Source organism: Amphiprion ocellaris, chromosome 18, assembly GCF_022539595.1.
Source record: "Amphiprion ocellaris isolate individual 3 ecotype Okinawa chromosome 18, ASM2253959v1, whole genome shotgun sequence".
Taxonomy (NCBI): Eukaryota; Metazoa; Chordata; class Actinopteri; family Pomacentridae; genus Amphiprion; species Amphiprion ocellaris.
In genome coordinates this window covers 31,817,626-31,840,959 of record NC_072783.1, presented here as the reverse complement: position 1 = coordinate 31,840,959, position 23,334 = coordinate 31,817,626, and the positions used below count along the sequence as shown (strand labels likewise).

Genomic DNA, 23,334 nt, shown 5'->3' with positions numbered 1-23,334 from the left:
GTCGATGGAGATCCTTGAAGATTAGCTGTTTTTGCACGTTCATGGTGAAATCACAAATGTGCACTAGCATGTGGTTACAAAAACACATGCAATCTAAGTCTACTGATCGCTCAACATCAAGTGGATCTTGACTCTCAAGAGCTCACACCTGTTGCATAGCCTTGACCATCCATACCGAACTTTTTGATCCCACCTCATAGTTACTGGCTATGTTGTAAAGCAAAATTTTACCCTCAAAACATGATCAGCTTATAAAACCAGAACTAGTTACAGTGTAAAAAGCTCCGCACACATTAAGGCATCAGTAATGAATGCTTTAATATAGGAGTATACATAAATGATAAATAGTGTATGTAATAGATAAATAGTGTTATCAGTTAATCAAACCATCAGCTGTATGATCAATAACTGACCCTTTTCCACCCCTTGAAGGACTGAATAAAAGTGAGTTACAGAAACATAATGAGAATGTATACAGATTCAAGTACTAGATCAAAAAACGAAGGAGTTATTTTAGTTGTGATACTTGGACTACATGACAATAATACATCAAAACTTTTATGTAAGTACATTTCTGAATGCAGAAGTTAAATTTACACTTACATATCTATTTGCATATGCAGCAACTCTGCCACCACTGCTAACTCATGGTGGTATATCTGCAGGACTGTGTGAAAAAAGAATGCAAATGTGCTTCCCAACTGCTGGGCAATAAAAGTGGAAAAAGGAGTGAGGAGTGAAGGGCAATGACTAAGATCTTTTAAGGAGTTCTTCAGGGTGTGTCCTCTTGTCATTTCAGACTCGCACAGGCTCAGACACTTAATTGACTCGCCATTATTCAGTCTATTTGGCATCTCCTAGTGGTCATCAATTCAGCCACTGGTCACTTCACTGATACAGTTACTCCATTTAGTCTAATTTACTTCTCTGTAAACTGCAATTCTTAAAGAGCCTCCAGCCTCCGCCCTCATCTGCTAAGGGCTCTGACTTTACCCTCTGTGCCCACCGCTGACAAGCTCATCTTCACATTTAGCCTGGATATACTTGGGTGTGGTGCCTTCAAGGACCTATATAATAACTTTTACAAAAAAGCAACTTTGATATATTCCTAAAAAATCCCAGTGGCAATAATTATATTTCATGCTATTGTGATTTGCAGCTGAAGTGGTTTGTCGGTGGCAAATTAAAAGAAACAGCAAGCTGTATCTGGTTGGATTTTATTTCCCTCCCCTTCAAAGATAAAAGGGTTTAGAAAAGAAGAATATTAGAATATTACTGACATGCTCTTTGAGCTCACACTGTCAATTTTTAATGTCTTTGTCTGCTTCAGATGTGCCTGAATCGTCAGTGCCAGAACGTCAGTGTTTTTGGTGTGCACGAGTGCGCAGCCAAGTGCAGCAGCCGAGGGGTGAGTACCGCACCTTTCATCCTATTTCACTGTTGTGGAGAACCAACGTTAAAGCTGTCGATCTCAAACTAATCCCCACCCAGTTAATATCCCATTCCTCCTCCACAGAAGCTCGTTTTGGCTTTAATAAGTCCAAAATGCTCAGTACACGTTGGATAGGGAGCCATTACAATGCCTCGCAATCAATCATTCTGAATGCCGAAAGGTTCAATCAATTAGCTGTAATGATTTCATTTATGTTCAACTTTAAGTGCCATTCATCATACTCTCAGGCGGTCGTCCTTGTCCCAAAAACGGTGTTGAAAACTGAAGGCCGGGCTTTGTTTGGCCAAATGCTGGGAGCAGTGACACACGGTTTGACTTTGAGCTGGGGAGCATAGATATTGGATTTTTCTTAAATGCCACCCATCAAATGTGTACGGGTGGTCCCTGTTTGAGATGAAATACGTGGCTTTGTGGTATTAAATTCACCGGTTGGTCCCAGAGGCTTCGGCTGTAACTGGTTACGTTGTTCCTTCATTAAAAATACAAAAGAACGGGTTGTGACTGTCTCTTAAAATGAAGCGTCTCCGGTTATTATACGCTCGTATTTGTTTGCACAGCTCCGGTTGAGACATATCTATAAAACTTAAAGGAATGTTTTACTCACTGAAATAAAAGGACGTTGCTGCTCTTGGAGACGGGGCACCCCTCCATACATTGATTAGATCAAGATGTTGCCTTGGAGAGAGGCCCTCACCTGTTCCATATTACCCAGATAGGGAATCCTCTTAGACTTTACCATTCCTGCACTCTGCACGACAGGAAGACGACAAAGAGAGAGATTATAAAAATGTGGTGTGAGGAAAAGGGTCTGCTCTGTTTTTTTTTTTTTTTTACACAGACACCTTTGCCATGTGGAGCTAAGCAGTGCTGGAAAATCTGCAAATCGGCCTTGGGAGCATTCATTAAATGTGTTATCTAGTGGTGAAAGAACACAAACAGATTTTAAAAAGTCTTAAACATTCACTTATCCTCAGCTTTCTGTCATTTATAACATTGTAAATGGAATTTCTTCAGATTTTGATGGTATAAAAGATGCAATTCAAAGCAGCCATCTTTAGCTTTTAAGCTACAAGATGCCTTTTCCACCACTTTTTGAGTCTTTGTAGCTTAATTATTGGACTAACTGAAAAATAATGAACGAAAGTAGCGATAATGAAAATAACCATTAGTTGCAGCCTGTGTGAAGTCACTCAAGTCTGCATCCAATTTCATAAACACGACTCATTTGTCACCCACTAAGTGCAACGTCAGCCACACACACAGGCACACATAGCATGGAGAAGATAAGCTTGTGGCTTCAGCTAACGGCTAATTGTCCTTTTAATATGCTGCAGGTGTGCAACAACAACAAGAACTGTCACTGTGAGGCTCACTGGGCACCTCCTTTCTGTGACAAGACGGGTTTTGGAGGGAGTGTGGACAGTGGCCCTATCCGACTGGCAGGTACATCAACAGCTACTCAGTTACATCAAATGTTTGGTTTACTGCAGCTTAGGCCATGTAATATTATAGGTTTTAGACACTGGAATGTTTGAGCATTTCAACAGTAATATATATATATAATAATGACTGATGCTGAGGCGCAAAGTACATCTGAGGAGTCCTGAAACATTTGTTTTCCTAGGCTGAAATTGGTAGTTTTAAGGAGGAGTAAAAAGTTATAGAATATACAAAGTTTGCAGAGAGCTACACAGAAGAAAACAGTGAAATATAAATCTTCACAAACAGTGACTAAGTCAGGTTCAGTAGAGGACAACCATCCTGAGACTTCCAATTTTCTCCAATGGTGGACTTAAAGAAGTACAAATACTCTCGCTCCTGTACTTAATTTGTGTGGACACTTGTACTTTCAGAAAAAAATCAAATCTTTAGCATTACTTTTGCCCAAAAAATTAATTTGTTACTTTCAAAATCATAGTTTTTTGCTTAGTAGTTCTCCAAATGAATTTAATTTGCATTTTTGTAGTCAATAAGACTATCTGATTGCAAATGACAAGCCAATGAAAACTATTACAGACCCCCCAAAAAAGTAATAAATGCTGCAGAAGGCACAGGTTCAAAGAGGTGACCACTGACCATCACAAATCCAAGCAAAGTAGGACAGACTCTGTTAACTTGGAAAATTAGCTCCTGCCAAAATTGAACAAATCGTTCTGAAAGCACACTGTCGCCTGTTTAGGAAAGGCTGTTTTTTTGCAGCACATTGGGAGAAGTTTACAGTGTTCTTTTCAGATTCAAAGTCAAATTTTTATATTCTTGTAGCAGACAAAAGTCCTACTTTATCTGTAAATTTGTCATGAAGATTAATTGGCTGAGTTTGATCCATGCAAATCTTTATTTATCAGAGAAATGTCGTCTGTTGAAAGTCAACTGAATGCTTTAGATAGTGAATTAAATATCATATATAAATAATAGTTTGAGCAGTTTTTGAAAAGTAGAAGTGTTTCTTTTAACACCAGTGGTTGTATCATAATGTGATAATACTGTAATGGTACTTCTACTTGATTTTCAGTTCTCTTTGCACTGCTGATTTTCTGCATGTGTTTCTGAGCAGACAGTGGGAATCTGACGGTGGGCATCCTGGTGGCTCTCCTCACTGTCCTGGCAGCTGCTCTCATCATCTGCATCAAGAGGAAAACTCTTCTGGGCCTGCTGTTCACCAGCAAGAAGAACCCACTCGAGAAGCTCAGGTGCTTTTTCTGAGCATCCTAATTAAATTATTCATAAATATCATATGTCTTTTTTTCTTTTTTTCATGCGCCGAGGTTTGAAAGCAGTAAAATGTGGGACAGATGCTGTTGAGAGGGAGCATTTTTTTAATTTTACAATTGGTCACACTGTGAAACCAATTACAATGTTAATTTCTTTTGATTCCATATTTTGAAATGTATTATCTTTGTAGCCGACGCATGATCAACATAGTAAAGTGTTTAGTTAGAGATATCTCATTTCTTCTTTGTGTTGCAGATCAGTAAGCGCTTCAATCAGCGGACAGTCGCCTCCTAACCAGCCTTCTCCCGTGACCACGACGTCTCCATCCCGACCGGCGCCGCCTCTGCCACACAGTGCCACCATCTTCAAGGTCACTGGATTACAGAGACACATCTTTTGCACACAGTTTGTACAATATCTGACTCAAACAACTGTGTGCTGGATGATCTGTGCTGTAATGCTTTTCTTGGAGTGCCACATCTGTTTCGACAGCACGAATCATTCTCAACAGGATTGACGTGTTGTTTTCACCCAACTGGCAGCTCATTCAAATCCAATTTAATCGGCCCTGTTTATGTGGACATGTAGAGGAGGCGGTGATAGTGGAGTCCATGGTGATCAGTGCGTTTGCGACGCTTGAATACATTCCTTGTCATTAACAGCTGCCTGTTCAGAGTGAAAGTGATTTATCTGCAAATTTCCCACATGAACAATGCTGATGCTTACATGTAAAGTCATCCCGTGTGCCTGCATCGTCCTAACCACTCCATTACTGCCCTGACATGGTGTGTAATGGCGAGGGTTCGCGTGATCGATCGAGTTAAGGTTACCGAAGGAGAGGAGAAACTGTCGCACGTTTTTGTGGCAGGGTGGCACACGAGTGAGACAAGCTGTTGCTCATTAACCATGAGATCGGTGTTTTCAGTTAGCAGCATGTGGTTTTCATTTGGGGTCAACAGTAAGAGGAGAAAGGATGTAAGGCTGTTTGATGTAAGCACAGTGCAGGTGAGGTCATTTTCCAGTTGTTGGGAGCTGTGTTAAACTGCCCGCATGAGTGCACGCCTTTGTGTGTGTTATGTTGTGCGCTCACATCTGGCCAGGACTAAATATCAGGCCGACTCACATTCTAGCTCGGTTCTACGTCTGTTACAGTGGGATTGTGTGTGGGCTCCTTAGCTGTGTGAGCAAAGCGGATGTTAAAGGGACCTTAAGAGGACTTGGAGAGTAGAGAGCAAAGCAAGTGCTTGATTTATATGTCTTTGACAGCATCAGGAAGAGCAGCAGAGGAAGAGGAGGAGGTTAACAGGACTGTTTCTGATAGGAAGCAGGCAGCTTCTCTCCTTGTCTAAACTGTGACTTTCATCTTTCTGCAGCCTCCTCACCGGGGGCCGGAGTCGGGGCTCCCACCGGCCCCCTATCCTTCCCACAGCCTGCGCCGGCTGCCCCAGTGCCCTCCGGTTCACCTCAGCCACCCGGTCCCCCTGTCCCTCACCCTGTCTCTCTCCTCCCCCGGCCCCTCCCAGCCGAGACCCCCGGTACCTCCGCCTCACCGCGCCCCTCCGCCTCACATCCACGTGGCGGCCAGAGGGGCGTCGTTCCGCAGTGCATCACACCACAACTCCTGCAGGATGGTCATGGTGAGTGAATTTCCTGTTGCCTCAGTTGGAAACATTTTATTTGATGATGTTACTTACTGTAATTTCTCCGCCGTGTCTGGGGAGCTTTTACTGGAGCCTGTAACCTGGGAAGCAACGGTGCTCTCTGCACTTTCAGGTTTTTGATGTCGGGCGGTTTCACGGTTCTTCTGTGTCCTATAAAAGCAGCAGAGCCGTTGACAGCTATGCACAGTGTCAGAAAATAACAGGAAAATAACTCAGGAGCTAGCATCATCCAAGCGAAACTTGACTTCTGCAACACAAACCTCCACATAAATAATGAAAATGGAGCCAGACTGGCAGCGAGGGGGGCAGCAAGTGGAGTGAGCAAGTATGTCCAAATATCACAGGGTGGGAAACTTGCTGCCACTACTATTCCATGGAGTTTAGTTATGGCATTGCAGGCTGTCAAAGTTGAGGAGGAAGAGAAAGCCGGAGGTTCACGATGTTAAATCCCCCTCGCTCAGTGATTCTCAAAGACTCTTTAATCCAGTTTGACTTGTACCCTTTAAGTCAGAGAAACTCAAAGGGCACAAGAAGAGAAAGACAGCGATGAAGAGACACACAGATTTGTGATAATCAGTGCAAGATTTCTTCAGTCGCAGATAAACAATGCATGTTCTGAGTTGTTTTCAAGCAGAAACTTCAAACATTTGCTGGCTCCGGCTTCTCAGACTGAATGATGGAATACCTTTGTGTTTTCGAGTGTTGGTCTGACAAAGAAAAAAGGAAAAAAAGCAAGCAATCTGAAAATGTCACTTTAGCCTCTGGAAAAGTTGAGTAATTTCTGATTAACTAATCAATAAAAATTAGGGAGGAAAGCACTAGTTGCAGCCTTAAAATAAAGTGCAAATGGCAGATAAGTGAAAAAATAAGGAGGACAAACTGCAGACGAGAGAACAGCGGTGGGTTCCAGCCTGAAACTAGCCCTGAGTAGACTGTAATTTATGTCAGGAATTGCAGTGCAGCTTTTAAGGACATCACGGAAAATGAAGCCTTCTATAAAAAGAGTATTACATAATTACTCTTTTCACTGATAGATGCTTTTTCATAATGCGTTCTAGCACAGTAGTCGCTCATTTATTTCGTAAATGGGTAATGAAATAATATATTTTTAAAAAGATGTTAGGGGTAATTAATGTGTTTATTTTTCAGCCAATTTGGGTTGTAAACATAAAAATCAATGTCTTAATAGGAGAAGTTGATGACAAATGTTGCTCATTAATAAGCCACAACACACAGACACAAACATTAAGGAATATGAAGCAAAAATAAATGCAAATGTTTTCTATAAAGTATAGATTGTGATTTTGCTGTAGAATATGGAGTACAGATACCAGAGCTTCTTGGTTTGAACACCTGTTCAGCAGGTGAAACACAGCAGCTCTTGGTTCTGTCTTGACTTTAGGAAGTCGGCTCCCTCAGCTGCTCCTGTTTAATGTCAAAGTGTGAAAGTCTGAGTGATTCCTGTTGGCAGCAGACTTCACCGACAGTATCTTTAGCAGCTGTTTGGCAGCTCAGAGAAGCTCACAAAAGACATAAGTCATGAGTGGAAAGCTCTCTGCTGGGGGTAGTGAAGCGTCGCCCAGCTGGAGAGTTTTACATGATGCAGCAGCCGAGTCTTCGGACAAACTAAAAGTTGTTTGGTTCTGCTTAAATGAATGTCACCTATCAGAGGGACTCTTTTCCTTTGCATCACTACGTTTGTACTCAAGTTGGCTCCAGTGCTAGACAATATGAGCTGTCAATGTGATGAATTAATAGCTGTAGTTACAGGTCTATACAACGGTGCAGATCTGTTTTGAGTGACGTGAGAAGTTCAGCCCTTTGTCTGTGTCGTTTGTGGAAGCTTCTCTCCAGCCAAAGAGAAAACAAGGATGTGAATAGAGATTGAATGCTTCTGTCATGTCTTCTTGCAAAGATTAAAACCACATGAAGGCTGTTCTCATCACACTTGCACAGAAGTCTCCTGGCGTCCAGAAAACCAGACCTGGGCTTTAGTGTTTTGATTGTGAGTGCCACCTGGTGGAGATTCTCAGTCATTATTTTCAGGCTTTTGTTCTTTAACAGGAGTTGGAGAAGCCCAGTCCTCCTCAGAAACCTCTCCCTGCTGATCCGAGGAGCTCTCGACTGGTGCGAAGTCCCTCCGTGGTGCAGGGCCACACTGTAATCCAGGGGCCTTCTGCACCAGTCCCCAGACCAGCGCTGCGTCCCGTCCCACATCCCAGCAGGTGAGTCCTACCTAACATTCACCACACACATTAAAAAAACAACGCTAAAAGATTATTTTAACACATTTGCATCACTGTTCCCCTCTAGGTCGAGTCCCAAGCAGCCTCCAACTCTACCAAAGCCTTGCATAATCGCCAACGTCAAATACAGCAGCTGAGACTTTGGCCACAAGAGACATTGTTGTGATGAAGACACACACACGGAAAACTATTTTTTGCACTATGAAAACTCTGAAAACCTTAAAAAAAGATGGTGGCTTCTGTGAGTTTTTGACTCCGCAGATCTGCCGTGTCCCTTTTGGTGCTCTGTCTCTGAATGGTGCTACGAGTCTGAGCTCAGGTACATGTAAAGTATTTATATTGTGTATTTATTGCCACGCAGTGCACTGTGCCAGACACTTTTACTACACGGTAGCAAATTTAGAATTTTTTGATTAGTTGTTTTAATTTCTCTTTTTTTTCATATCAACTGATTTATGAAGGAGAATGACTGGAGACTTAAAAAAAACACACAATCTGTGAAATTGTGATTGCAGGAATGTTTTTGTGTTTCAATGAAGGGAACTCTTCACATGATAGTTTTGTTCTGTACATGAAAAATTTAAATGTGCAATGACAGATGAGAGCTTCAGACAGCATTTTGGAACCCTATGGGTTTTTTTTCTTGAAGGGTGATGTTCTCGGTAGCAAATTTGAGCCAGTCTGACGAGGCTTGAAACAACCACAGTGCAAAGATTACAAAAAATCCCAACAAGTGGTATCACTGCATCCGTTCTGCGATTTCTTCTGCGATCAGGCTGGTAACAAGTCGAATTGTGACATGCCACTGGTTTGCCATTTCCTTTCCATTAACAAGACCCAGGAAGCTTACTTGAGGGATCTGAGGTATGAACCGAACACAGATCTGAAAATGAGATCAAGAAAGTTTTCATCCCTTGGAGAACTTCTCTGAAATATTTGCTCTGCTAAAGGTCATGTGTGTTTTCGTTATTTCCCCTCTTTGCCTGTTCACACCGAGGACTCTGATTAAATCATGGAATCACTGAGGACTTTCTTAAAGCTGTACTCACATGTAAACGCTCGCTGTCTGGCTACAGTACTCATAGGTGGATTTTAGATCGTGTTTTTCTCTGACAGGAAAGGACTTTTCTTGACAAATGGCTGACACAACTCATCCAAGACTAACAGGCAGTTGTTCATTTTCTAGTTTTTCTATCTTGTTACTATAAAAAAGGCAATCTTAATAGCCAATCTACATGCCAGATGCAACATTCTGCATTAATTGGACACGAGGAAATGAACAGCGTTTTTATAATTTTCTTTGAATTAACATTTTACTGTTAACATTATGTATAGATTCACACTGAGCAACATTTCCTTTAAGCACAGCTGTGGTTCACGAATACATCGGCTGAAAGCTGATAGACTTTTGTTACTTTTTGATACTGCTATCTTTATAATAAGGCACTAGTTTTACATTCATCGCTTTGTTTACTTTGCTTTTCCAATGCTTGTACTTATGGACAGCATTTGAGTCCGCCTGTCACCTGTCTATATGTCTGTATGTTCCTCATATGTTGTGTTACAGGTGAACACATCTTCATAGAGAATGCTTTTTTTAAAATGATGATTGTTTGATACATCATATGTAAAAAACAGAAAAAAAGCTCTTACAGTGTCAGTGTCTGTTCATGGTATTTTGAACACTCGAGCAGTATTAGTAAAAGTGTCTTTCAAACACAAAGAGCATTACTGATTTTTGCAGTGTGCATATTTATAGCAAGAGTGGTCTTATGTGAAAAGGTCAATTATAGAGGAGAGGAGCAATTATTATTTCAGTGTTAAAAGCTTTTTTTGTTACTTTAAAATGGAAAAGACACACTACAGGCACACACGAAACAATGACATTTTCACTCCAGCAGCTCGACTCGGTGCAAACGCAGATTTCATACTGTATCCAATTTTAAAGCTGCAATTGCTTTGTATTTACAAAAAAATAACCTTTCTGTCAGGAGCCCCTGGCATCTCTTTTATGCTTAAGCCAAACTGCAAACCAGAAAATTGAATACTGAACGCTGTAACAAGAGTAATTGAACATTTTGCAGCAGTATTTATTTTCAGAGAAGGTCTGAGGCTTCATGTTGGTTTAACTGTTTAACACGGGCAGCTGTAACAGCTTTACCTTATTTTTCCACCCTGAGCCTTTGTCTGCAAAGCAATTTGACAAGGTCTTTGTAGGGGATAAAAATACTCTTTGATTCAATGTAGTTATGGGATTGTGTACTCACTGTTGCTTATTAAGATTCACTTTTGGTGGAGTCAAGTGTGTGTATTTGATTAAAAGGACATTCAAAAAACAGTGCAGCAAACCTGAAATTGAAACAGACCCACACAGTAACAAGGACAGAGTGCTGCTGAAAGGGGCACCACAGTAGAAGTTAAAGGTCAAGTTTAAGTTGAATATTTGAAATGCTGATTGAAATCATTAACATAATCTGTTTTTGGCTACAATCAGACAGTTTGACTATTTATTTACAGACAGTACATCTGAGATCATTGAACTTTTCTCATTATCAAGCATTGATGGACAGTAACTAAATAAATAAGCTTAAATACTGTAACTTAGAACAATTCTAAGATATTTTACTTGAGTATTTGCATTTTATGGTACTTTATACTTCCAATCCCTATTATTCAGAGGAAAATATCGTTCTTTCTACATTTTCCACTACATTTATTTGACAGTTTTAGTTACTTTTAAGATAAAGATTTTCAATAATGGATAGTATAACAAGCACACTGTTAAACATTAAAAGCATCTTTCCACCTTTTGGACTTCTGACATCTTATTAAAAGCAAAATGTAGTCAAGGTTTCATTTCAAATGTCTATGACTTGTTAACCATTCCACCAAACAGTGATTTTTCACTTTAAACTTCTTATTTACTTCATTTCAATGGAAATGAGTCAATATCTCACCAAAAATGAAAGATTAAAAGTCCAAACACAGACTCGTGGATCAGAAGATTTAACATAATAGATAAAATAACAAGCATATTGTTAAAGATTAAAACAGTGTTTCCAACATTTTTGGCCTTCGACCTTTTACAAAAACCAAAATATAGCCAAAATAACATTTCAGTTGTCGGTGAGTTATAAACAGCTCCACCAATCAGTGATGTTTTTCCTCTAAACTTCTCATTTGGTTTCAATTCAATAAAAATGACTCAAAAACCACAGATTAAAGAAAAAATCCAAACATTTAAACTATATTTGGGGGGTCAGAACTTTGTCTCTTCTTCTCTCTTATTAATTATCTCATGAGCCCACAGGTTTATCTGCTGTCCTTCTATGTAAAACTGTTTATAAAGTAGTTCAAACTGGCTCCAGCTGCTGCAGCTACAACAGTAACATGCTGTCTACACACTGATGCTTCAGAAATATAATCATTTCACTTATAATAGTATATCAGCCAGAGGGACTTTGAGAAATTAAATTCATTTTGCTTGAGTTGACTTGAGTTTACTTGAGTAAATGATTCTAATGCTTCCTCTTGCTTTGTGGCTAAATGCTGTAACAATCTCCATTTATGTTTAACAGCTAAAGCAGAATGAAACAGGACTCATTAAGTGAACAGCTCCCTCTTGTGGAAATGTTCTCATAAATTTGTGAGAGTTCAAGTAGTTCAACGCTGGACACACACTCAGCAGTCTTCTGCTTATGGAAGCTAAGCATTCAATTATACTTTGTTTTTTTCCACTTGAATATTACAAAAATATATAAAGTTTGTCATATTCGTAAGCCTTAAAAGTCTTCGGCTCACCTCTCCAGGGCTGTGGGTCAGGCGGCTTACAGTTTTGTAATGTTCTTCTAGTTTACTGTTCTTATATTTTGCTGTCTTCTGCTAGTACATTACCACAACGGCAGGACAGTTTTCTGTCAGCTTTTATTTCAGCTCCGAACACAACGATCTCGCTCGAAAAAAAAAAGGTCGTCCCAGAAACAACATGAAATCGGAACTGATATCTGGGACACTGAGCATTGCAAAGAGGAAACACAAAACACGAACTAGAAAATAAATAAACATCAAAATAATAAACAAAATAAGGTAAATGTAAATTAACATAATCATACAAAACTCCAGTGCTACATATTGGAAGATTTCATAATATTAGCCTCATGTAAATGAAGGAGAAAATGAAAGTCCTCATAATTCTGAGTGAAAAATATATTTTCAAATGGTACAAATAAACTTCCTTGAGGACACCAATGAAAAAAATAAGAATATTTTCGAGGATGTTCTCGCCGGTGGAAGCAGCTTGAGCATCCTCACTACTTCACCCGTGATATCTTGGATAATATTCCCCGGATTATGACGGGCTCCTGCCCACTGCTCGCTGCTGAATGTGAAGCTCTATGCATATCAAAACACGTGTGGAGCCACGCTGAGGAGACAATTACGCACCGGTGCGCACTGCGCGCCGCGAGACTCCAAAGTGGACATTTCCAAACTTCCACAGCTAGGTAAGCATCACTTTAACCAAACTGGAAGCTACTCATCGACACTGCAATGTTTTGTTTAAACTGGACGGAATCGATCTGTTTTTGATCTGAAGTGAATGGACCTGTGATTTGGGTGGTAGAAGGAAGAAAACATTTTGTGTGCGCTTGTCTGGATAAATATACATGTGTCATGTCTGCGGAAAAGAATTCAGCAGAGCCAGAAGTTCACCCTGAAAGTGAAGAATGTCCCGGAGAAGATTCATTTGGCTTTGGAGATGATCTGGAACTGAATCGGTTCGATGGATTGCCCTTTTCCTCACGGTACTACAAATTATTAAAAGAAAGGAAAACTCTGCCTGTATGGAAGGTCCGGTGCCAGTTTGAGGATGTTTTGGCCGAAAACCAACTGGTTATTGTGTCTGGGACAGCCAAGACTGGTAGAAGTACACAGGTAAGAACACATAGCATGTGATGATATATTGTAGAAGTAGGGCTTTTAGAGAGATTTCATTAAAAGTTCACTTTCAGCTTGGAGAGGCAGATGTTCCAGTTCATCTACATACATGCAATCTGAAATTAAAGCTTTGAAAACTTGAGGCAAAAGCTCTGATTCATCTCTCTTTACCTCTACCCTCTCTTCTCTCCTCTGAGACACTTTCATTCTCTTTAGATTGAGCTCTAAATACAAAATCAGCATTTATAAATTCCACATTTCTCCCTATCTGCTCAATCAAGAGGATATTGACAATCCTGCCCCCCTTCACTTGTTTTCATTGTGAAGTTCTACCTTTTGAGTTGTGTTTTTGTGGCCCAGCATTGCCATACTTGTGTGAACAGAAGCTGCCCAGCTCAGCAGATGTTGTTGTGTCACTGTGAGGCTGTCCAAGCTCCTGCCTGACCGTCACTGTGCACAAAGGCTCCAGCAGGGCTGTTATGGGACCTCCTGCTGCTAAGCCCTGATCCGCTGGAGCCTCCACATGCTGCCAAAGCAATTTTGCATTATGAACGATAATACCATTGGATATCTCCTGTCACTGTTTGTTTTGCCGTGCGCTTAAAACAAAAGCTGCTGGTTGTAATCCTAAAAGGCCGATCACTGCCGAGAAAACAAAGTGGATGTGATAGAAAACATCCGTTGTTAAATGTTTAATGCAGCGTTGAGCCTCTGAAGCACCGTTCACTGTCAGGGCGTATAAAGAAGTGTGAAAGGTGAACAACCTTTTTGTGGTTTCTATTTCCTTCAGATCCCTCAGTGGTGTGCAGAGTTCTGTCTGTCGGCCCAGTACCAGCATGGGATGGTGGTGTGCACGCAGACCAACAAGCAGCAGGCTGTGGATTTGGCCTTACGCGTGGCTGACGAAATGGATGTCAACATAGGCCATGAAGTGGGTTACACCATCCCTCTGGAGACCTGCTGCTCCTCTGACACTGTTTTGAGGTTTGTTGATGAGCTTTTATTCCGTCTGTTTCACAGCCGGTAGCAGAATGATGCTTTATTAGAACCCACAAACTATTTCTGTCACTCTTCATCTTTTCTTACCTGTATTCCACTCATGCATGGAGGTTCGCTGCAGGTGGTAAACACAGACCCCTGCTTCAGTTTAAATAAAGTGGGCAAGTCATAGGAAATTATCATGTGATATTATTATAGTTTTATATACAAAAACTGTACTGTCAGTCATGTATGGGTCAAAATGCCAAACATTCATTGTATATTTCTTAATATATGCATGTGTTTCAGGTTTGGGTTTTTTAATTGAACACAGTGAGTCATCTGAAAACATTATTCTTTTACTTTGGAAACTTGTCATGGACATTTTCCATTCATTTCTGACATTTTGTCGACTCTACAGCAGTTAATCACATACCTCTAATAGGTCCCTTTAGGTCATTTCCCACACACTGCACTTTGGAAACAATGCTTATATTCAAGCTCAGTCATTATTTTACACTTCATGCACGATACTTTCACAGCAGGCCTTAATGTAAAACGAGCCTATGGGGTCGTTCCATCTCTAATCATCAGAGGCCTTCTGCTTAATCCCCTCTAATTTGCTTGAAGCTTATTCATCATAAATATAAACATTTGTAATTGAATTTTTACATGAATATATCAAGTACATTGCTAACAAAAATTGCCTATCGACCATTTTGAAACTCCAAATTCTGCTGTATTTGGATCAAGCAGTCTATTTGAGCAATCACTGATTAAAGTTCAACAAAAAATAACTTTTACATATTAAAAGTATTCTACATGATTTGTTTTGTAATGTGCAATTACATATGGTTCCGAGAATATCACTAGTTGACGTCTGTATCATCAATTTTTTATTAATGTTTGCTCAAAGATGGGACTTTTCATGACGGCTTCAGTTTCTACTTCAACTTGCACATAATTAGACACTATTTGATCTACTTGTCCAACATTGCAGATTCTGAACCAATGGCATGAAGAGAAGTAACAGTAAAAATTTCAGGGTTTATAATTAATAGTTCCTGAGTTATTTTCATTCAAACAGGTCTCAAATTTTCATGTGAGAAAACATGCTGAAAGTTGGTCAACGAGGGAAATAAACAAAAAAGATCTCAAAGCATTTGATACAAATTTCCATATTTTATTCTAATCGGGGACGGTTGTTCTAAAAATGTGGTAATTTGAGATGGAATGACCCCCTATGTAAATTCGGAAAGCCAAACATCACAGTATTCCAAATACACACTAGAATTTAACTTGATAAGCCAAAAAATGCACTTTTTTAACTCACTACATTGAGTTATTTTCCTGCTACATCCCAATCTGGCATTATGTGAGTCGCCTAAAGTGGCTAAGAACTATGTTTTTATAATATCAATGTATTACAAGGCAGTTTGACATTCCAGATGCCAATTTTTGGCCGCTGCAAGCAGTTACTTTCAGTGGAAAAAGCTCTGAAACCTCACAGTGCACTACCTGCTGAGCACTAAATTGGCAGCTCAGTGGTGAACATGGAGCGTTCGCAGCTACACAACCAGACTTTTTGCAGAGTTTATAGAGACATAAAATAGAGTTAAAAGAGAGTGAAAATTGGTCTTGCAGTTACCGGAGCTCCAAGTAAGACATCGTAGTCTTTGCCACCAAATGCACTCTACCAACCGAAAAAATATCACTTGAAACTCGAACTTTGCAGTTTTTTGCTTCAGGCAAGTGGCCAAAAAAATCAATTATTGCAGTTTTAAGTGACAGACTGAAGCAAAAAAGTGAGAAATGGACCTATTATCCTCTAGTTGCAACCTATGCCACTGTTCAGCAAAAGTGACATCTGCCATGAACCCTTCTTATTACTTTATCAGATACTGCACTGATGATATGTTGCTGAGAGAGATGATGTCAGACCCTTTCCTGGAGCACTACGGGGTCATTATTATCGACCAGGCCCACGAGAGGACAGTTAGCACTGATATACTGCTGGGTCTCCTCAAGGACATCTTGCTGCAGAGGCCTGAGCTCAGAGTGGTGGTCCTCACCGTCCCACCCATGACTGACAAGCTGCTGAAACACTACGGCAGCATCCCGCTCATCAGTCTGGAGGCCTCGAGTCCTGCCGAGGTGGTCCACAGCAACAGCAGCAACAAGGACTACTTCTACTCAGCACTGAGGCTGGTGCTGGAGATCCATCGAACCAAAGAGGGAGGAGATGTTGTTGTGTTTTTTGCTTCAGCTGAGGTAAGAGGTCATTGTGTTTGACTGGACAAAAGCTTGTCAGTGATTTGGTTATAACCTCTAAGCCCCAAGAGGTTTTTGGGTGGTTTTTGCTCCAGTCACATTTTTACTCAGTGTAGGCTCATTTTTCACTGCAACCTGATGGAAACAACACAACCGTAGCCAGAAATAGAGAAACCTCAAAAATGTGTTCCTTGGAGTATAGCAAAGGTGTAAAAATATTTTTAAAAAGTAGAATTTCTTTGACTACTTATTTTTTGCAAAGATTGAGGAGAAAAAAATCTAAAATTAGCATGGACGATATTTTTTCTACATCCCCCCCCCCAGTCACAGAATTGTTGTCACATGGTCACAGCTGAGTCACTTGTGGGTTCACAGTTGCTTTGAGGAGCATAGAATTTTTAGTTTTTTACATAATTTGTTTAGGCCAAACACTTTATTTTGAAGAATTTAAAAATAACACTCTCAGGATAAAACATTTTTTGTGAACCATCATGATTTAAGCTTTGATTTGGTTAATTTTTCTGATGGAACAGTATTTTACAGGTGCAAAGTTGGGAAATCCAAAGAGTTTTTTTTCCATTTTTACAGTTTCTTTATCTGACAAATAGTGTCATGTAACTTGCCTTTCAAACCCACTGGTAGGTTTGGGGGTTCAGAGGTTAAACAAATACTCTGCTTTGCTTGTGATCCCTTCTGCAGGAGGTCCACTGTGCCTCCAGCATCCTCCAGAGAGAAGGCACCAGGCTGGGAGGGGAGCTGGACCAACTGGTACCCGTAGTCCTGTGTCCGGGCCCAGGAGGGCTACTGCCGGTCCTGACCCAGCAATCAGGCTCTACAAAGTCCAGGAAGGTTTTTCTCTCCACCCAGCACGGGGAGGATGTGTGGTGGGACACGGAGTCGGTCAACTTCGTTATTGACACAGGAGTCCAGAAAAAAATGGTAAAATGTAATTTCCTGAAAGACACAAAAACCATAAATGAGCATTCTGATGATATTAATTAGCATTTTGGTTTTACCTTTTTTTTTTTCCTGTAGGTGTACAATCCAAGAGTAAGAGCTCACTCAGAGGTACTTCAGTCCATTAGTCAGTGTCAAGGAGACATACGCAAGCAGCTGTCTGGACCAACAGGTAAAACATAGGAACTTTTTGACTAGAAAGGTTTTTGGTTTTTTTTTGTTTTTTTTTAATTTACAGCTGAGTCAGATGCCTCTCATAAGAGAAAGCAAACATGAAAGACTGGAAGACACCATCCTTCCTTTCTTTCCTCATAGTTTTCAAGTCAGACTAAGATATTGCAAATTTACTTCCAAAAAACCTTCCAGGATTAAACTTAATCAATTCCATCTAAAGCCTTTATCTTTTCTGAACTTTATTTCCCAGGTAAATGTTTCTGCCTGTATCCGGAGGCAAACCCATCAGAAAGCTCCCCACAGATCCTGGAATCCAACATCACCCCAACGGTTCTTTTCCTAAAGCGGATGGAGATAGCCGGGCTGGGACAGTGCAATTTCATCGACAGACCAGGTGAAGTATCCTGTTGCCATGGCAACGTGATTCATGATGGCAAGCGGTTTTATTTTTGTGTTGCTGAGTTCCCACAAGTGATATCTGTGTCTCTCACACAGCCAAAGAGCTGTATGTGGGAGGTTTTTGGGGTTGGAGGAAGTGCAGATGAATTTGCCCTGTTGTAACTGTTCAGGCCCAGTCGTCCGTGATTTAGCCGAGCTGACAGCTGAGCTACGAGCCATTGTCCAGGATCTGAGCCGCCCTAACATGAACAGAGCGGGCTAAAAGAGGCCAACTCATTAATGGTTACACAACAGGTCTTGTTCAGGGCAGCCAGACAAGTACAATGAATAGGAAGTATGCGCCAAATATACTGTAATATCTCTAAATTCTTGGAAAATTTGGCACGAAATTCACTTCACTTAATATTGTTCACATTATTCTGGTGGCATAAGTTGATATTGGTGACTTTTTATGCTTCTATCGGGGGGCACCAAGTCGGGAATATTTTGTACATGCTGACTTCATGTCACTGATTATCAGTGAACCATAAACTGCTATGTGGCCTTTAGTATGGAGTTGCTGCACATACAGTGAGCAAAAAGCAAAACAGTAATACTTTTTACAGAAAATAATCATTCTTGTTTCGTTCCTTGTGGCAGATCCTGAGGGTCTCATGCAGGCGCTGGAGGAGCTGGATTACCTTGCAGCTTTAGATGACGACGGCAACTTGTCTGAAATTGGCATCATAATGTCTGAAATCCCTCTGGATCCTCAGATGGCCAAAGCTCTGCTGGCATCCTGCGAGTTTGACTGTGTGAGCGAGATGCTGACAGTAGCAGCCATGTTGTCAGGTACGTTCAGCTTCATTTTATCATCAGAAAGAGATTTGCTCCTCCTAATGAGTGAGGATCCTTTGGTTGGTTTATCCAGGTGGATGCTGCTGTTGTGGCTCCTCTGCAGCTACCCTTCAGACGCTGAACCAGACGGTCTCTGGTGAGAGTGGCTTGTCTGGGTGTTGTTGACCTTTTGTTGTTGCTCTCTTTTTTGTGTTTTAGCACCAAGCTGCTTCCTGGAGCCAGCTGCTGGCATGAGCCACGAGGCAGTCCAGTGTCACAGGAAGTTCCAGCACCCTGAAGGCGACCACTTCACCCTCATCAACATCTACAACGCCTTCAAACAGAGCCAGAGAGAGCAATGTAAGACACAGTGAGCAGAACCAAGCTCCTCTCAGGACAAGATGACATTTTTAAATGCGCTGCACAGGAGTGCGGCTTTGAATCTTGCTGTAATGTTTCACAGTTGTGGTAAAAACTGCAGAACAAATCAAGCTTTGTATAATAGAAGCTAGTGTCATCATAAAAAGGCAAGTTTATTTGCAGGGCACGGTTTTGCAGACGACGTTTTTCATTTTAGAACGACTACAAACAGGAAAAATAATGAGAAAATTATGCATGATCTTTATAAAAGACAAAGTGCTTCACATTAAGGAAAGAAAAAATGAATAGAACAGAATAAAATAAATTTATTGCAAATAAATTAAATAAGCATGCATTTGGATCAAGCCAGTCTTTAGATGTTTGCTATTACTTTTGAAATTTAAGAAGACACATTTTGCTTGACATTAAGGGTTGAAGTAAATCATATTCTTGATTTAAAGTTTCTAATTTGACTTTTAAAAATGTAGTTTAACTGTGTTAGACCTTTATGAGCATCAATAAGCTGAGTGGTGTTTTAAATGTAGCTTCAAGGAAGTTCAGTGCTGTGATAAAATGCAACTTTACCTTATGCCACGTTTCTAAACAGATTTGACTGTTGAAAAGTGGTGCCAGGACTATTTTCTGGATTATTCCGCCCTTAAGACAGCCGACGCCATTAGATCAGAGTTGACTGACACTCTGAACAGAATCGAGCTTCCCATTTCTGAACCCTCCTTCGGAACCAAGACCAACACTCACAACATCAAGAGAGCTCTGCTGGCCGGATTCTTCATGCAGGTATAGCAGAACTAAACTAAATATTAGTCGATTTGTGTGTCACATTTCGGTAATTTTTGGTATATTTTCCTTCTCTAGATTGCTCGTGATGTGGACGGATCAGGAAACTATTTCATTCTGACACACAAGCACATGGCCCAGGTTCACCCACTCTCCAGTTATGGGGCTCAGTCGCACAAACTGGGACTTCCAGAGTGGGTTGTTTTCAACGAGTACACTCTGTCAGAAAACAACTGCATGAGAACAGTGTCTGAAATTTCCCCTCAAGTGTAAGTCGATTCCTTATTCCGCTCACTATCAGATATGTGTACAGATTATAAATGAGTTCTCGTGGATTAGGTTTCCATGTTCTGGTGAGACAAACATGTTTTTGTCTGTTGTTGCATTAAGACTGAGCAATCTGATCTAATTTTAATTCACATCTTTTTAATCCTCTTAAAAATCTCCACGGTAGCAGTTTTTTTCCTACCCAAAATATTCTGACATATCATATTTTTGCTTTTTCTATTTTATTATTATATTGTACTCTCATTTCTGTTTCAGGTTCATTCAAATGGCACCCCTGTACTTCTTCTACAACCTGCCCCCTAGTGAAAGCAAAGACATACTGCAAGACATGTTGGACCCAGAGGCATCCAACAAGGAGAAGAAACTTCGAGCTGCTGCTGACGACAGCGGCTGCACAGTGGTGACGCAAACTTACGACAGATGTGTGATTCAGTGAAGTGAAATCTCAAATCTAGGTTGCAGCTCTGCAGCCAAACACAACAATGGTTGTAAGATCTTTTGTAGTCAGCGCGAGCCAGAGACTGAAATATTTATTACACAGCTTAAAAGCTGTTTTTCAAGGTTGCATGCACATGACTGAATCATGTGAAGAGTCCAGTGAGTTGGCATGATGTAAAAAGTAGTAAATATATCACCTTTTATCAGCTGTGGACAACAGATGTAGCCTTGTTGCTTTCTTTTAGTGCTAGAAGATAGATTTTCCCTGTCAGTTTTTTTTCCCCCTCACCTTACCCTTACTCTGCTCTCCCCATCAACACTGGAAATGTGCATATCTTGACAGTTTAGACTTTAATGAGCAGCAGAGGGGCTGCAGGAGGATGTTGTGGTACTTTAAAGGGAGAAAACACGAGCATACATCATCGTCCACATCACCAGGAAGATTCAAAAAGGCAGCCTAGCACTTAGATGCTGATACAAACTGCTGGAAAAGTCATTTGTCATAATGTCAGTTTCCTTGTTCCTTATGCAAAGCTGTTGTTTTTCCAGGTGTCGCACCTTCAGGTTACTGTGGTATAAGAGCATCTAGTTTAAAAGATGTATGAACTAACACGTGTGAAAGCATGCACAGGAATAATTTATTAAAAATCACTGCAAGGAAATCTACAGAAATTCTTGTAAAGAAAGTAGGTACTGCTTGGGAGAATGGTGCTTTGGCAATTATTCAGGAATTTCCTTCTTTTTTTAAAAGGTGACTGCTGGCTCTATTACTCTTAATATCTACAGTTTTGTACACATTTATGAAAATAAATGTACTGAAGAGCAATGTTCCCTCTAATTTTTCATGAGTCTGAGCAAACACACATAAAGTAGCATTTTGCTCACTGTGGGCTATAATGCTAGAATATTATAGAATTAGTAGCAATGTTCCCTGTAATTTTTCCTGAGTGTGAGCAAACACACAAACTCCCTGAGCGTCCCTTGGACCACTGTGAGCAACATCAGACGTGTGCACTGTGGTCACACCAGCATCACATCCATTCAAGTTACATGGTTCATTAAAAGAATCAAATTACAGCATTTACATTTCTGTTAAAACACTTTGTCAACAGGAGCCAGTTGAAGGCAGTGATTTTAGTGACACTACAATGTATAAGAGTGAAGTTATTGAATATTTGTCTGTCTTTACTGTTGCAGCGGTTTTGCAAATTGCAGACGGACCCTGTTCACTCCATAGACACCAATGTTATTCCTGTAGCTTGAAAGACAGCTACTTTTGATAAAACTGGGCTTGTAGCACATTGTCTGCCTTGCAACAATGGGAAAGAGGCACCGTTTATGTTTTGACAACCTATATCTAATGAGTTATTGATGCTGGAAGTCTGAATCTGTGAATATCTTTCCAACTTTACTGAACTTGGGGCCACTACCACCTAAGGAGTGATATATTTAATTTTGAAAAAAGCATTTAGCCATACTTAAAGCTTTAAGTGCTTTATTAACAGGGAACTAAAAATTTTGTATTGTTTTATTATCACAGGTTCTGTCTGAAAAGAGGTGGCATCATTTTAAACAGTGAAATCAAACTAACAAAATGTAATGACCAACCAGTGAGCAATACTGGATTCTGCAAAAACATAAACATTTTTTTAATCTAAATCTTAACACAGTTAATGTATTAACTTATTTATGTGTGTATGCATGTATTTATTGATTTATTTAGTGCTGTTAACATATCAGAGTTCTGAGTGAATTTTTCTTAAGATAGGCAAAGGCCATTTATTGATTACATATAGGCTATTAAATGTTTATTAAAAACTAAAAAGCATTTAAAAAAACAACTTAGGCATTTATTGAGTCACTAAAATACTGTAGAGTACAGACCACATCAGCATGATTCTAAGCATCCTCTGGTAAATTAACAACCAGATACTGATGTCTCTCACCATATGGACTTCAGGAGATGACTGGGGGATGATAAACTGTGACCTACTGGTTGGGTTCTCTCTGTTCTCATGTTTCTTACATGTTTGTCCCCTGACAGCCGGGTCCTAATGTTTTTTGAGCAACACACCATACTATGACGTTTTTACAATGATGGTTCTACTATGGAACCAGTTTGACATGTTCAGGTGTTCTTTGTGTGAAAACTCAGAGATTTCAGGGATCAGAAGGTGGTTTTCAACTTTCTTTGTTAACTTTCTGCTTCAACTTTAAACTAAATTTCCTTCACTAACCCAGCCCTCTGGACTTCCAGTAAGCTGTGTTCCTATTGGCTGTCCAGGTGGCTGCTTGGTGTTATCAGGAACACCTGAGCAGCTCACTGTCTTCCTGCTTTATTTAGCTGCAGACAAACATTTCCTCTGTTTCTCTTCACCAGTGAATCGGGTTTGGCTCCGTTGCTTTAGTTTGTTCTTTAGGCGTCGGCTTGCAGCTTCCAGCAGTAAAATCATCTTTAATGTGTTTCTTGGTGTGTTTTAGGGCTTTGTACTGGATAGTTGTCTTGGTAAATGTGGTTCTTTAGCCACAGTTAGCACATGGTGCTAATGTGTGCAGTGATTAGTGGATTTGGTGCAGCTGAGTTGTGTCTTTATCTTGGCTGTGGTGAGTCTTTAGAGGTTTTTGGTCAGACACATTCTGTATTCTTGTTTGAGAACCAGCGTTGGTTGTCCAGAAGGTAAGAGTTCCTGTCCTGATTCTCTGTTCTCAGAGGTTCTCTGGTAGGCTGCAGGAGACTTTAGCGTTTGGGTTGTGCTAGTTTGGTTTTTGTACGGTTTCATTTGGACGACTATCTTGAGGCTCCTCCATGTGGTTTAGTGAGGTTTTCTGGAACAGTTCTACATAGCAA

The 23,334-nt window shown here is 40.4% G+C and overlaps 2 protein-coding genes across 2 annotated transcripts in view; both read left to right on the top strand.

The window, feature by feature from the left end:
• The window catches only part of LOC111569408 (disintegrin and metalloproteinase domain-containing protein 12-like), an 87,435-nt gene extending 75,875 nt beyond the window's left edge, over positions 1–11,560 (top strand). The window contains exons 17-23 of the mRNA XM_023271500.3: positions 1,331–1,408; positions 2,788–2,896; positions 4,008–4,143; positions 4,421–4,535; positions 5,539–5,802; positions 7,891–8,051; positions 8,140–11,560. Coding sequence (XP_023127268.2) covers positions 1,331–1,408; positions 2,788–2,896; positions 4,008–4,143; positions 4,421–4,535; positions 5,539–5,802; positions 7,891–8,051; positions 8,140–8,209 — 933 coding nt within the window. The 3' untranslated portion in view covers positions 8,210–11,560. The remainder of the gene's footprint in view (positions 1–1,330; positions 1,409–2,787; positions 2,897–4,007; positions 4,144–4,420; positions 4,536–5,538; positions 5,803–7,890; positions 8,052–8,139) is intronic.
• Positions 11,561–12,474: 914 nt separating this feature from the next.
• dhx32a (DEAH (Asp-Glu-Ala-His) box polypeptide 32a) lies at positions 12,475–21,312 on the top strand. Its single transcript, XM_023271514.3, has 11 exons — positions 12,475–13,004; positions 13,798–13,991; positions 15,884–16,256; positions 16,956–17,195; positions 17,292–17,385; positions 17,638–17,781; positions 18,426–18,617; positions 18,822–18,962; positions 19,570–19,760; positions 19,839–20,029; positions 20,304–21,312. Exons 1-11 carry the CDS (start codon positions 12,744–12,746, stop codon positions 20,482–20,484), a joined length of 2,202 nt encoding a protein of 733 aa, XP_023127282.1. The 5' UTR covers positions 12,475–12,743; the 3' UTR covers positions 20,485–21,312.
• Positions 21,313–23,334: the final 2,022 nt, after the last annotated feature.